General features: G+C 34.3%; 1 protein-coding gene across 9 annotated transcripts in view; it reads left to right on the top strand.

The window, feature by feature from the left end:
* Positions 1 to 14,994, top strand: part of camk2d1 (calcium/calmodulin-dependent protein kinase (CaM kinase) II delta 1) — a 105,409-nt gene that overhangs the window by 76,062 nt on the left and 14,353 nt on the right. For 3 of the 9 annotated variants that reach the window (XM_042728445.1, XM_042728444.1, XM_042728442.1), the window contains exons 11-16: positions 481 to 564; positions 928 to 970; positions 1,533 to 1,567; positions 8,685 to 8,744; positions 10,668 to 10,712; positions 11,979 to 12,027. In XM_042728445.1, coding sequence (XP_042584379.1) covers positions 481 to 564; positions 928 to 970; positions 1,533 to 1,567; positions 8,685 to 8,744; positions 10,668 to 10,712; positions 11,979 to 12,027 — 316 coding nt within the window. The remainder of the gene's footprint in view (positions 1 to 480; positions 565 to 927; positions 971 to 1,532; positions 1,568 to 8,684; positions 8,745 to 10,667; positions 10,713 to 11,978; positions 12,028 to 14,994) is intronic. The other 6 variants (XM_042728446.1, XM_042728451.1, XM_042728448.1 and 3 more) reach the window with 3 other exon arrangements.

The raw sequence follows: 14,994 nt of genomic DNA, 5'->3' as shown, positions 1-14,994 counted from the left end.
TATATTTTGTCCCTTAAAATATGGTTAGGGAGGTACAGACATGCATTAACACACACACACATTTTTATTATCTACACTATAATTGCATACTGTCATCAGTGTTGGGGAACATCACTTTTAAAGTAATGCATTATATTATATTTGATTACTCCTAATCAAAGTTATTCATTCCATTTTAATTGTTTTAAGCCAGTTATCATTATTATTGTGTAATGTTAATAAATAATGAAGTAATAATTAAAATGATTTTAGTACTTCACCAGAAAGTGTCTCTATGCACAATTACTTCTGCGTTTAGCTTCTGCTAAGATAAATTGCAGGTGGTGCAACTGTTAAATGAATGTGCACCAAATGTTTGTTACTGACATTGATTCTAAATAATGTGCAGGAATTGTATGCTTTTTTTCCCCCTGCAAAGATAGTTTTCAAGAATAGATCTGAAACAGTTTTTGATTTATTGTTTGCCTGTCTGTATCATAGCAACGTTCCACAGTGGCATCCATGATGCACAGACAGGAGACAGTGGAATGCCTGAAGAAATTCAATGCCAGGAGGAAGCTTAAGGTAAGGAACAGAGTCATGTAAATGCACAGACACGCAGCATTCTAATTGAAAACATATTGCACATAATGCTAAATGACAAATGCTAAAACATAATGCTGACTAATAACCACAAAAAGCACTTTTTAGCACTTCTTGGGGCTGTTACCTATAATAAATTGATTTGAATCTCTTTAAGAGTTGGATAATGTAAATTTTTGTTTCATATTGACTTTAGTCTATGTGAGTTTTTAGCCTGAATTACATAATTTAAAAGGCTTAACTAGATTAATCTTTATCCACTAGCATTGACTAATAATTTACACAGCTACCAAGACTCATGATTAAGTTGATCTTTGCCTTTCTGTTGTTTTTGGACTGTTTTAGGGTGCTATCCTTACTACAATGCTTGCTACACGGAACTTCTCAAGTAAGAAACTCTCTTCAGTTTACTTTCCATTTGCTTTTTAATAGTTGTTTTTGAATCATGCCAAAGGTTGAAGTTATGCTCTTTTTATATTTGGGAAGATGCTAAGCATCCTAGATAATAAAGAAGATTTTAACATTTTCATTGCAGAAGGGCTGTAAAATTAGCTGGTTTAAGGTCAGAATGGCCTTGTCCAATTACTAAACTGTAAAAGGCTAGGATTTAATAAATAAAATGTTAATGTGCAAATAAAATGTTAATAGCCCATTGTAAATGGGCTATATCTGTGTCATTTTTGTCTTTTTGTGCTAGAAGCTTGTGATATCCAAAGCAACAGCAAAATTACATATTTATCATATCATGGTTCAAATGCATATCAAAATAATCACAATTTTTATTTGTATTAATACTTATTAAAATGTACAGCCCTGTAACAAAGTGTTTCAAAAGTAGCATTTCACTGTATAGTAAATATTTTTGTTTGTCTTATTACAAAATGCCCCTAACCCTTTCCTTTCTTATTCCACTTTATGTTCACAATTATTCTTTTCATTTTACTCAACAGGCAAGAATCCATACAAGAAACCTGATGGTGTTAAGGTAGGTTACTGTATGTAAGCTAAGTATTAAACTTTGAAACATACTATACTGAATGTGCCATGGACATGAACTATTATTTTTGTCTAGCAAATGACAAAAAGTGTGACAAAAAAAAAAAAAAAAAAAAAAAAAATATATATATATATATATATATATATATATATATATATATATATATATATATATATATATATATATATATATAATTAGGTGAATGTATATATATTAATTAGGTGAATGTCTTTCACCCAGCTGTATTTAGTAAGTAATTTGTGGTAGGTAAATGGACATGAACCATAGTAGTATTCCTACTATCTATATGAATTGATGCTGCACCCCTGGACCTACACTTAATATATAACACAGAGCTGTTTTGTTTGGTTCCTGGTCAGCAACTGCATGTTTGTTTAGAATGTTTAATGAGTGAGCATGTGCATACATTAGTTCTCTTTTGGGTAATGGCTTTTTCTGGAGGATAGGTCAGCTCCAATGGGGACATATAGAGACATTTTTTTTTTTTTAGTTTGATTGGGTATGTAGGACTATGTATATAATATATATCTCTCCTACGATCCTGTACGCATTTTTTATAAACAATTCTCATTGCCTTTCTTACAAACAATTCTCATTGTCTACATACTACTTTGCTTTCAGTATTCACATTATTAATTTTATTTTATTTTTTTACACTCTCCCTTTTTAAATAAAATATATAAGACTCTTCTGTTCTTGAGGTCCAGCTTTTAGGGTCACTGAGTAACCCATATCTTTATATCTCACACACCAAATTACTGTTGTCACTCCAACTGATTCATATTAGCTAACACATGGGTTGTGCCTTTCGAACCATGTGAAAGCAGTGTTAATCTGTGCTGATGCTGAATGAGTTTTGGAATAGTGTTTTAAGTTATAGGCTGTATCCGAGTTTTATTCAAGATCAGGCATAGAGTGTCTGAAATTATCAAAGTAGGCATATGTTGGAAGAACTTATGTCAAATGTGACTTGATTTTTAGGGGATTATCAAAAATTAAAAAAAAAAAAAACCTTGGTTTTGAGAATGATGCATTATGGTGATATGGAAATGTGTGTGTTTGAAAGGTATCAAATCTGTCAATTTTTATAGCAATTTGTTGCAGTGAGAAGGCTAATTGTGTGTATTTAGAAAAAGCTGGGTATGTGTATAGTAGTTGCAAGTTAGAGTTCTAAGTTCATTGTGCAGTAATATGGAAATCTTTATGGTATGGGAGATATGAAATCTTGTTTTGTTAAATGGTATTAAATGTTTTGTTACATTTATAAGCTGTGAAAGGGATATGATTTTGGTTGTATTGGAGAGTGTCCTCACTGCAGACTGTAGCAAGGTGACGTCATGTATTTTGACGTCACGCATGTCTTAGTGTTCATGTGCAAAGTGACATAACGCATGCGCCATAACTGCATTATTGCGTCTTACTCGCGTTATTGCTAGGGTTTTGTTACTTTTTAATATGACTTTTTTCTTTTACTTTAGCTTTCATGATTTTGATAGTTTTCAAATGTCTCAGTAGAGGTAAAATTACATAGGCTTAATTATAAATAATTAAAGAGAACACTCTGATTTCTGTGCTTAATAGATGCTGTTTTGGGTACAGAGCTTACCATGGAAACATCTCTATGTCTGCTGCACCATAACTTCTGTCAGACAGTCAATTTATGCTTTTATTCAGTCTGTCTTCTGTTTTAGTTTATACTAATGCAAAAATTGGACCAAATATTTTCTTAAATGATTTTAAGGATGAAATGTGAGGTTTATCATTCTATGAAACTTTAGTTTTTACACTTTCATTGTTTTTATTTATTTTTATGCATTACATTTGTGCATGTTTCTGTGCTGTTTATTTGGCCACTTAAAAAAAAAGTTTAAATGTTAGTAAAAACAATCATGCCAATAAAATAGTTTGAAATTGAATTTAACACATACAGTACATAGTCTACATCCCATGTTTTGCCCAGCACCTCATTAAAACTATCAGGTAATCACAATAGAGATTTATTTAAATAATAATAATAATAATAATAATAATAATAATAATAATAATAATAATAATAATAATGTTGTCTGACTGCCTGAGGGAAGAAGCTGTTTCGCAGCCACCTGGCACTGGTCCTGGCTGCAGACTACTTAGAGTGCCCATGATGACCACTGTCCACCACCAAATGTGTCTACAATTGGCACATGAGTGTCAGTTCTAGACCATGGAGCAATGAAAGATGTTTGCCTGGTCTGATAAATCGCAGGACTCCGCTCTTGCCATCTCTAACATCCTTGTGTTCTTTGTTGAAGACACTCCAGTTTATGTCAACTGTTGTCATTTTAAACAATGATTTAGATAATACAGAGAACAAACAATGTTCAAAATAAGGTTGGAAGAAAGGCATTTGCATAGTTTGAAGCAAACTTTGAAACAATTTTATGCATTATCTCTTGCTTGTTGTAAGAATCTTGCATATCACTGTGTGTCAGCCAAATTCTTAAAATATATATCCTTATGTTGCAGTCAGCCATAGAGGGAAATAGAACAAGTTTAGGCCAAAACTAGACCTCCACTGTTGCTAAACATTTAGAAGGGGTCACCAAGCTCTTTTTAGTTTGGCGTTATAAGCATCACAGCACATAATACAGTGTGACAATAAACCACTATAGCATTCCCAACTTTATTTTTTATCAGATAATATTTTAATTATCATTAAAACCGTATTTGATTACCGTGTTTTAAAATAATGTAAATACTGTCCAGTATTAAACATAGTTAGCAACAGTCTCACACAGGCACAAGCGTTCAGCATAATATAATTTCATGTAAAAACATGAAAACATGACACGAGGCAGTGATTATGAATGTTAAAACAGGAAACGCTTGAAAAAAGGTCAGGAACCACTGGTCTAATAGTCTAGAAATGAAGGGGCTTAGAATAAAAGTTGCTTTTAACCAATCAAATTAGAGAAAGAAAAAAAATACTTCCAACCTTGCAATTTATGTATTGACTTGGTACTTCACTATAGAAGAGTGGTTTTCAGTTCCAGTCTTGGCAGTTGATGGGGTGCATTCGTGTATACCAGCCCTGGTATACAGTTTAAACTAAACTGAGTTAGTGTGTCTGAGTCCCAAACTGTGCTAGGAAACCAGCGCTATTCTATAGTTTAGGAGCCATGGATGTAATAAATGGCGCAATAGAAAGTCACATAAGTAATGAGGGTCTAGATCCAGACCATTCAAAGATTTGTGTATAATGAGCATAATGTAACAGGCAATCAGTGAAGTGATGATAAAATTGAGCTGATATGGCAATATTTCTTGGTTATAGTAACTTTTTTTGATTCTACAAGACATCCATTGGGTTGCACATTACATCCAAAGACAGATTATATTCTGAGGATCCAATAATTGAGTAACTTGGTCCAATGACTAATACCTTTGATCTGTCAAAATTTAGAAGAATTAAATCACTAGCCATCCATTTTTTTTATTGATATCACACTCAAATACACTCAATATCAGTTTGGTAAATTGAAATGTTTCAGTAGGTCTGGGGGAAATATAAACCTAATTATCATTTGTGTAACAGTGGAAACTGTTGCCATGGATAACCCAGATTGCACATCTGATGGCAGATGGAGTATTCTGACAATGACTTTCATACCTTTTATAGCCCTTGACCCTGTTATTTACTTGGCAGTCTATGGGACAGTCACAGGCCTCCTGGTTTTCATTCAGAATATCTTAAATTGTGTTCTGAAGACGAACAGAGCTTTTACGGGTTTGGAACGACATGGTGTAAGTGATTAATGACAAAATTTTCATTTTGGGGTGGAGTATCCCTTTAATTCTTGAGCCTATTCAAAAGAATGTCATAGTCTATAGCTGTGGTTCCCAACCATGTTCCTAGAGCTCCCCTAACACTGTACATGTTTAATCAAATGCACCCAATTCAGGTCATCATTTCCTTGGTAGAGATTCTGATTCCTTGAAATGAGTCATACAAGGGACACATAAGTGTTAGCTAAATTTTTAAGTTTGCATTAATCTGAATGTATTAAAATATGCCCCTTTTATAGGTTCAGTTGACACCCTTCAGGTGTGACTGTTGTCTGAAGCGCATTTTTTGCTAATGATGCACACACTACCCTCCGAGGCACTTAGTTGCCAGAGCCCCAAAAGGTTGCATTAACACCATCGCTCCTCAAGTTTCTAATTTTCTGGAGGACATTTTATCAGGCCATGGTTTTTGAGAAGCTTTTGGATGATTATTTAGATATCATGTATTATCAACCCACGTCAAGTTTATCTTTTCTCACAGAGGAACTGGATATTTTTCCGTAAGTGTGTGCTACTGTATGCTCCTTTCATTATGAACAAGAACACACACGCAATAAGTGTGTTTAGTGTTTTGACTTTAAACATGTTAAAGCAGTGTTTAACAACTGTTCAAACTGCATACACTATGATATTTTCAAGATTAAAAAGCTTCGCTCAAGGCTGGCCTTCTTATCGAGAAAAGTAGGACAATCAGCCATCCCCCATCAGCACATGTTGAATATCTGCTTTGTTGGACAAACCCATTTCACATCTAGGTGTCTTTACTAATGAAGTGATGATCTGAATTAGGTGTGCTTGATTAGGGAGGCATGCAAAATGTGCAGCATCGGGGGTCCAGTAGTTCTGCAGTTGCTGAGGCACTGCATGAGCTACATTGGATCTTGGGGATCTGATGTTGTGTTTGAGGCTATGGAGGAAGACCCAACAGATTTTTCCCTTTTTCTGTCATTCTCACCGGAATACATGCAACATATTTCTTCAATGGAATTTGCATGTGCCCAAGCCTGAACGTTTGTGATGCAATCTCCTTCAGGCTTGGTGTTCTCTCCACTGCTGCTTCAGAATCTTGACTGTCAGGCAGGTGTTCTTCCTCCAAGTAGTCAGAAAATGCATGAGCCAGCCCAGCCAGAGGAACAGTCTAAATTAGACAAACTCTTCTTGGCTGGCAAGAAGGTCACTGCCATTTTTTAAGGATCTCCGTAAAGTCCTGGAGGTCCTTAAAAGTCTTTCACTCAGCACACATCAATAATCATGCTGCTTCAGACTTTACCATTTTCAGTTTGTTGTAGCAAGGGTATACTGAAATGCCTACAGTTGAAGAGATTTTCAGAGAGAGACAGCCCCCTCAGAAAGATTGGTGTTTGCGGACTCACACAGTGGCACATTTGTGCCCACTCAGGCGTATAGATCTGAGGTCAAAAGCTACAGCTCCTCAACCATTGTTCCCAGAGGACCGCTCTTGGTCAGATGGCCCAAAAACAGACTGACGATTATGTCAAAGAGCAGAAGTGTATTTGTCTTTCCCCTCAATGTCCTCCAGATTCTCTTCTGTCAGTGCTGTCATGTTTCACATTTCAGGCAACAGTATATCGACCGTGCATCTTGAAACATGGTCTTCACACTTGTACTCCACACAACGGTAACTTTGAAGTTATTTATTTGAAAAAGTAACTTGATATTTTATTGTAGTTTAATAAGAATTGTTTTACTTCAAATAATCTGATTATGTAACGTGCATTACACTTGTAATGTGTATAAACCATAATACTCAGGTCTGGGCTTTGAACAGACCAGTTAAGTACATTCCCAATAGAGTCTGTATACCACTTTTTTTACAAAACTCACTGTGTTCACATATTGTCAATTTAGAACAGGAAAAAAAAATAAAAATCCAAAAACTAAATTCTCTACAATGCAATCGCATGGGGTAGCATTAATATTAGTTTTTTTAATTAAATATCTAAAACCCTTAATTATAAGAGAAGGTCCACATATATAAAGTTCAAAAGTATACTGTACAAAGTGGGATACAGTCTCTTTGTCCCAATCAAACATGGCAAAGCTGGAAAAAAGAAAAAAAAAAAAGTTTATGTAGACAAAGTTTTAATGTTTTTCCTGTTATATACAGTAAGCTTTGATAAAAGCCTTTCCTTTTCATGAGAGGATAATATAATTGTTGCCACAGTTTTTGCTCCAGAATTAGTACGATGAGAAATGCATAGCATGGTGATAATAAGGTTTTATTTTTATGTTTTACTACATCAAACTGCAGAAAAGGAAGCATAACTCTACAGAAGTTGCAATGGTGAGACGTGCTAGTTATAATATTCTCTTTTTTTGTATAATTCTCTAGTTACTAGTACTGTAGTTCTCTTCTTTATAGCTCAGTTTTAGATGTAGACTGAACACCTTTTCAGTTGTATACTGTTCTTTGGTAAAATTCTGGATTATTTAGAACATCCCAGTTTTTAATATTATAAGGACCCAAGGCATTATGCCTGTAAACATGTATTACATGTCTGCTTCATATGCTTTATGGTTTTCTTCATTGATCCCAACAGCAAAATAGGGGTAGGTTTAATTGGCTTAAGAATGAAAAGCATATTAACATGATTGTTACTGGAATATTATATTCAGGGTTACTTTAAGTTCAGTTAGATTATAGTCTCTGTAGTCTTTAGGGAACACTGTATGTATTTAATAGGAGTGAGTTTTTCTTTTTCTTTGTCTTCTTACATGACACATGTATAGTCCATCAAAAAAATAATGACTGCCTCAAGAGAAGAGGATTTTGAGAGGTTTGGTAGGATAATTTGATGCCAATGAAAAGTCTTTTCTGCTTCATGCTGTTTAATGATCTAGTTGTTTCCTTGGGAATCTGTGAATTACATTAACTTCTCTACAAGATTATTCTGTTGTGAACTTTAGAAGTCAGACTTTTATGCCTGTTAGACTTTTATGGCTTTTAAATAACTTGTCATTTCCACAGCATAATTCAGACAGAATTGTAAATGCCATTTTGCATAAATGACCGTTTCCAATGAAAAAACGAATTATTTGACGGTCCAATTTTGCTGTAGTTGAGGAATAGTTAATTGTAATTATGATCAAATATGCTATTGAACTATTACTTAAACATCCATGTAGCACAAGCTTTGTAATATCAGTTAAATTTTTAGATTTTAGATTAATAGAATTTGACGTTTCCCTTGCTGTTCTAAAGCTTTGCTTGTCTGCCTATGTCCCCTCCCACCTATAGATCAACAACAAAACCAACGTAATCACCAGCCCTAAAGAACCTGCTCCCTCTCCAGCTCTGGTATTTTGTTTGTATGACTGTTTGTCAGTTGCTTTTTCTTACCACTGGCTTCACATTTCTCTCTTTTTCTTTCTTTGTTGGCATGCCCTTTCTCCTTAAAATCAGTTCAGCACCTTCTTCATGTTTGAAATCCTGCATTAAAATAAGGCAGTTGGTCTAATAATTAGCGATATTCTGAAAGTGTGGGTATGTTTTCTGCATTGATATATCAATGCAGAGAGAGAATAATTCTAAAGTATTTCAAATAGTGGTAACAATTACTGTGACAAAAATGTGTACTGTGGACTAGAGTGCTAAATAAAGTATAATGTTTTATTTTGTTTGTATTACAACATTCAAGTAAACATATAAATAAGCAGACATATTTATATTGCTTATACTGTATATAGAACAGTTATATTTAATAATTAAATTTTATATAGGCTATACTTTATGTAATGATTGAGGTTTTAAGTACATTCTAAAATGCTTAATCAGATATGTCCATTGGTGTCATTAGTCCATACATATGCAAGTTCCATGTAGTCATTAATCAGTAATCATTAACACTGTGTGTTCAAAGAACACCTGAGTGAGGTACTAAATAAATAGACTGCTTCATTGTACAGCTGTTTTTACAGGGTATAATATATTTACAGACCATATTTGAAATGTTTGAAATGAATGTACAAGATTTTTTCCTGTTTGCAAATTTGTCATGCTGATAGTTTAGTGTATAGTTTAGTAAGGGTTTTGTGCTTGTAACTGATAACCCCACAATAAGAAAGTTTTCATGTTCTTAAAATTGACCTTATAGAGTTTATTTTTGGGAGGTTCACTTCATGCTGTGCTCAAGGCCTCTCCATGTAACCTTTGGTCGGTGCTTGTGTGTTTGTTTGCTAACTGACTATTCTTTCCTTGTGCATACATGAGTTAACCATGTTTTTAAAAGGTGCATAATTTTGTATTAAAGGGTTAGTTCACCCAAAAATGAAATATATGGCATGTTTTACTCACCCTCAAGGCATCCTACATAGGTGTATATGACTTTCTTCTTTCAGACGAATTGTCCTGGCTCTTCCAAGTGTTAGAATGGGTGTAGGCAGGTGTTTTTGATCAACAGTCCAAAAGTAGTTAAATAAAGTGCGTGCATCCATAATAAAACATGCATCACATGGATCCAGGGGTGAAAAAAGGGCTCCTGTAGTGAATTGATGCATTTAAAAAAAAAAAAAAAAAAAAAAAAAAAAAAAACTTTTGTAAAATGATATAATGTGTGTGATACATGTTTTAATTTGCTCCCATGAATGAAACATATGCAATAACAAAACAAACCCCAGAGACTGAATGAAGGTTTTGAAAGGTTGGCTTGTGTTCTTCCTGATACTTTCTTGTGTTACTGCATGCTTTGGCTGGGTATGCTGTTCTTTTGCTCTAGTGAAAATGTACTGTAGTAGTTATTACCCATATTTCCATCTCACTGACATGACCAATTGTCTAAACCAGTATGTTCTTCTTCTTTTCTAAAGTTCACCAAGCTTTGTTAGAAAAAGTTACTTTAAGATGACCTCACGTTGCTGACTTCATGTGATTATTAATTTCAACATTGTCATTCATTTCTGTCAGCTGAATTTGTAATTCATGTAATTTTTGCTAATTACTACTGCTAAAATTCTTCAGTAAATACTTTACATGAATATGGTTAAACATTAGATGCATTATCTTGCACACAATTTACATGGGGATTTTTAATGATAAACTGCTATCTACCATAATAAATTTACCTGAGCACATTCAGGACAGTAACATCTAGGCTCTCACTGACTCAGCGTGTAATCCTTGGTGTCCTTTAACTCTTTAACTCACTACTACTTATTCTGACACACTTTATCTCTTGTTATTTTGTTTTATCTTCCTTTCTCTCCCTACGCACCTCTATATCAGGAGCCTCAAACTACTGTTATCCACAATCCCACTGATGGAAATAAGGTATTAAGTGTTAGATAAGGATCAAGTGTTTTTGAAATTTTAAGATACATGGGATATTGTGAGTTATTTTGAACTTAATGTCTATGTAGCGTGTCTGATGCATGCTGTCTGTTATCTCAGAGATAATAATTCAGTTTGTAAAGATACAGCCTAGCAAGCAAGTGGAATGGAAGGTTTAAAGTCTGAAATGTTAAGCTTGTTAAGCTTGTTTACCCTCATTTAATTAAAATTTTTAAACAATTCTGTGCATATAGAATTGTCAGTGAGGTCCGAATTTTGTTAGAAGTATTGAAAAGGAATACATTTTACAAAATAATTGATAATTTAACTTAATTTAACAGTGACAGACAAGCACAATCTGACTACAGTAACACAAAAACAATTGTAAGTGTAGTTTTTTTATTGAATTCATTGAGTAATATTCAATGCAATTTTAAGAACAACTCAGTGTTATTAGTTAAGTCAGAGAGTGACTTTCTATAATTGTGACTTCGATGAAGATAATCATAAACTGGATGCAATGTAGCTTATTTAGACTACTAGAAATAATTGTGTGTTGGTTGCAAGGACTTTTTTTTTCTAGAATATACAGTTACAGTTTTTAAAATATACAGATACACTTTTGTCAGTGTATGAACAACATTTGTAGCATGTTGTTGATTACCAGAGTATAAAACTAGATACTGTCAGAGTTCACAAACGTATTATTGGCACTGTATGTTTGCTAGGGCATCATATACAGTACAATACTTGTCAGTGACAAGTTGTCATACTTTTGTTCAGATGTCTTTAGTATCTCAATAGTTCGGTTCACTTTGCACAGTGGGAATAAGTGCTGTTCTTGTTTGATTAGGAAATAGAATACATGATGTTGAAATTTTATAATCAAACTTTTCTGGGTCAATCATCACATCAAAATCGCATAATTTTTGTTTTATCTAAAGCAATGTTAATAAAATGCATCAAGTCAGTTATTCTGCAATGTGAAATAAGGTTTGAACCTTCTGGAAATTGCAGTTTGCTGGCCAAACTAGTGTTTATCTAACTAACCCAAAGCTCCTCTATCAATACATGGAGGTCAATTAACCACTTCATACCACAGGCTGGTTCCAGCTTCTTTTTACAAGGGGGTTACTATTTCTGACCATTTTAATCTTCATTTAACTTGAGCCTATTTAAAATTCTAATTATTAGTAAATTACTATTTACATTATTGAATTATTTGTTTGCTTGTTTGTTTATGTGTGTATTTTTGTTCCCTTTCAGGAATCATCAGAGAGCGCCAACACCACTATCGAAGATGAAGACATTAAAGGTACAGTTGAAACTAAACCAAACTTAAATTGTACATTGTACAATAAGTTGGTACCCTGTGGTCCAGTGCATTCTTGCTCTACCTATTATTCCTATAATATTTATATTTATATTCATATTCACCAGTTTAGTAAACAAAAAATGGTTGTTCTCAGACAGGAAACATCTGTGCTTCAGATTTCCAGGATTCTTAAGAAATATTTTAGTTGAAAACACTACTGTTGAACTGTCCTGCTTCAGGCCTAAAGTACCACCATAGGGTGATGCCCACTCCACCCCCATACACCCCACCAGTTTTTAGATAAGTGGTCAATAATTATGGGGGGGTTTTTAACTATTGCTTTCACACAATAAATATAGGTTGAATGCAGCCTTTCACTGTACTTATGTACTGTATCATGCTATTAAAAGTGGAAACAAGCAGAATGAACATCGCTGACCACCTGTTTCCTGCATGTGCACTTTATTATTAGTTTGGCCCGCTGTACCCAACTTGGTGGTCACAGTTGGTGAATATCTGTTGAGATGAAGGTTTTTATTTCAAGCTTTCTTTTCACATGACTGCTAACTTTCTGTTCCTCTTTTTTTTTCTTTTTTTTTTTGCTGTTATGAGCTTTGAAGGTAGAACAATGATTCTGTCTCTTTAATGCAACTGTGTCTTCTTGTGTAATTATGTGTAGATTAGGTTGTGTGATGTGAATGCGGGTGGTCAAGTGACAGTTTATGTGTGTGCATTTGTGCCATGATTTTTAATGGCATTTAATGGTATTTTAATTTGTTATTTATTTTCAAGTTGTAAAAGGTTGAATCTCATGACATCTGTTAATAACTTATTATTTTTTTAATGTATTTTTAATACCCAATATTTTCCTTTGCATAAAGAAACCTATTTGTACAGTAGGATATTTAAGATTTCTGTACATACAGTACATACCCCCCTTACTGCTTATATGAAATACAAAAATTATGGAATTGGTTCTTGTGTAACTTGCAAACTGAACACCATAATGTCAAATATAATAATGTATTTAAAAAAAAAAAAAAAAAAAAAAAACATTTCAACAAATCGCAACCATAGAACTCACTTAAGTCTGCAAAGTGTGAAAGATGAATGCATTTAAAAGGGAGATATTTCTGTACCATCTGTCTTTCCTTGCTGTTTCATTAATGTCTTTGTTTCCAGGGGATGCCCTGCAAACAATATATTATTCTGTTATTCACCTTATGTCATTTCTACTCATTTTATACTTTTTCTCCTCTTTTTAACAACCTTACCCTTGCTTTTTACCCTCCCACTATCAATCCGTGTCTTAATTTATTTGCTTTCCTGTCCACCAATCTGTCCACTCAATCATTCATCTGTCTTTCTATCCATCCACCCATCCTGTCCTTGATGTTCTTCCCATATTAATATAACCTCCAAATGGCACATTTACTAGGACCAGTATACCACCTGCCTACCGCTTCTCCTAGAATGTACAAACGCGAACGATCTCATTCCCAGCAGTCTTGTTCTTCCACTTCCTCCTCTGTCTCATCCTGCTGGTACCTCCCAAACATGTGGCCTGAAGAAGTCTGCTGTAACCGCATTCTCAAAGCCCTCCTGGCACTCTACCTGCTTGTTTTTCTATTCGCCTTTTTGGTCTTCCTCTACATCAACTCAACTGCCGATTGTGGCCAGTGCATTAATCCCAAGGCTGCTCCCAAACGGTCTCAGCCAATCCAGAGCCACATCACCATTCAGTGTAAGTGACAGGGGAGGGAGACAGGAAGTCAATGCACAGTTTTAAAATGATGTACACTGATAGCTGAACCATTAGACATGATTGCAAATGAGTAAAAATGACTTGATGTGTATACTTTTTTTTTTTTTCCTGGGATTTGCACACACAAGACCTCAGCTGTTGTTAGTGAAGCCAAGCGATATCTTATTTTAAGGTGCTGGATCTGGGTTTCTACTGAACTCTGTAACAGTATTTAATGTTGTGTGATTCAGTCTGGAATTTATTTACATTTTTGTTAGGTGATATATATCCAGAAGAATATATACTGTAAAAGTAATCCAAAGATTAAGGATTAGCTAAACATGCAGCTCCAAAAATGGTGCAACACAAGTTTCCATAAGGGAGTTCATTTTCATACATCCATTGTGTCTATAGAGCTATTTCATAATATTTTTTTTTGACTTTTGAAAACAAGTCTGCTGAAAACATGGGTGATCACGGCGCTCTCCGTTTATGAAATGAGATTTCTTTGTGAGTGAGCCTGCCCAGTGCTTAATTTGAGCCGGATCCTACCGGATCCTGTTCCGGAAAATGTCTGATTTTGGATTTTTGTGTTTGGTATTTGTTTTTAAAGATCTGGCATTAACAAGTGCATTAGATTGTGACATACTCGACATAGTGAGTATTTAGATGTATTTGGAGGTTATGTATTGGTCCTCAACATATTTTTGACCAATCAGCTTTCTTAAGCACTGATTGGTGCTTACTGCTTATTTTGTGAGCAGTGGAACGTTTAGAGAGAGTGTATGTATGTACATGATAATATATATAACAGCAGAGTAGACCAGTGTTCATGCTGAATGGCAAAGATTATATAACGGACTATTTAAAAATGACCAGTGCAACCTTTTATTTGTTTGATTGACTGTATTTAATTTTGATAATGAATAGACTGCGATGTCAAATTTGAATTGCTAAAATATGTGGTGTGTGTGTGTGTGCGCGAGACACTGGTGCAATTAAACAGCTGAAACAAAAAATACTCCATGATTTTTGGTCATACAGATAAGAATAAGACATAATTCGAAAACGCTAAATGTGTATACTTTTATTTTTGCACACTCACAATAAAAACAGAACATTTGTGCTTTTGTAAAATAAAGCAAACAAACAGGATGCGCGTTCTGTCATCTCAGTTCTTGGTTTCCTTTCCGTGAACTTGTTTGCGGACCGCTGCGCCTCAC

Source organism: Cyprinus carpio, chromosome B7 (assembly GCF_018340385.1).
Source record: "Cyprinus carpio isolate SPL01 chromosome B7, ASM1834038v1, whole genome shotgun sequence".
In the NCBI taxonomy this organism is placed as follows: Eukaryota; Metazoa; Chordata; class Actinopteri; order Cypriniformes; family Cyprinidae; genus Cyprinus; species Cyprinus carpio.
This window is presented reverse-complemented; position numbering and strand designations above follow the sequence as displayed.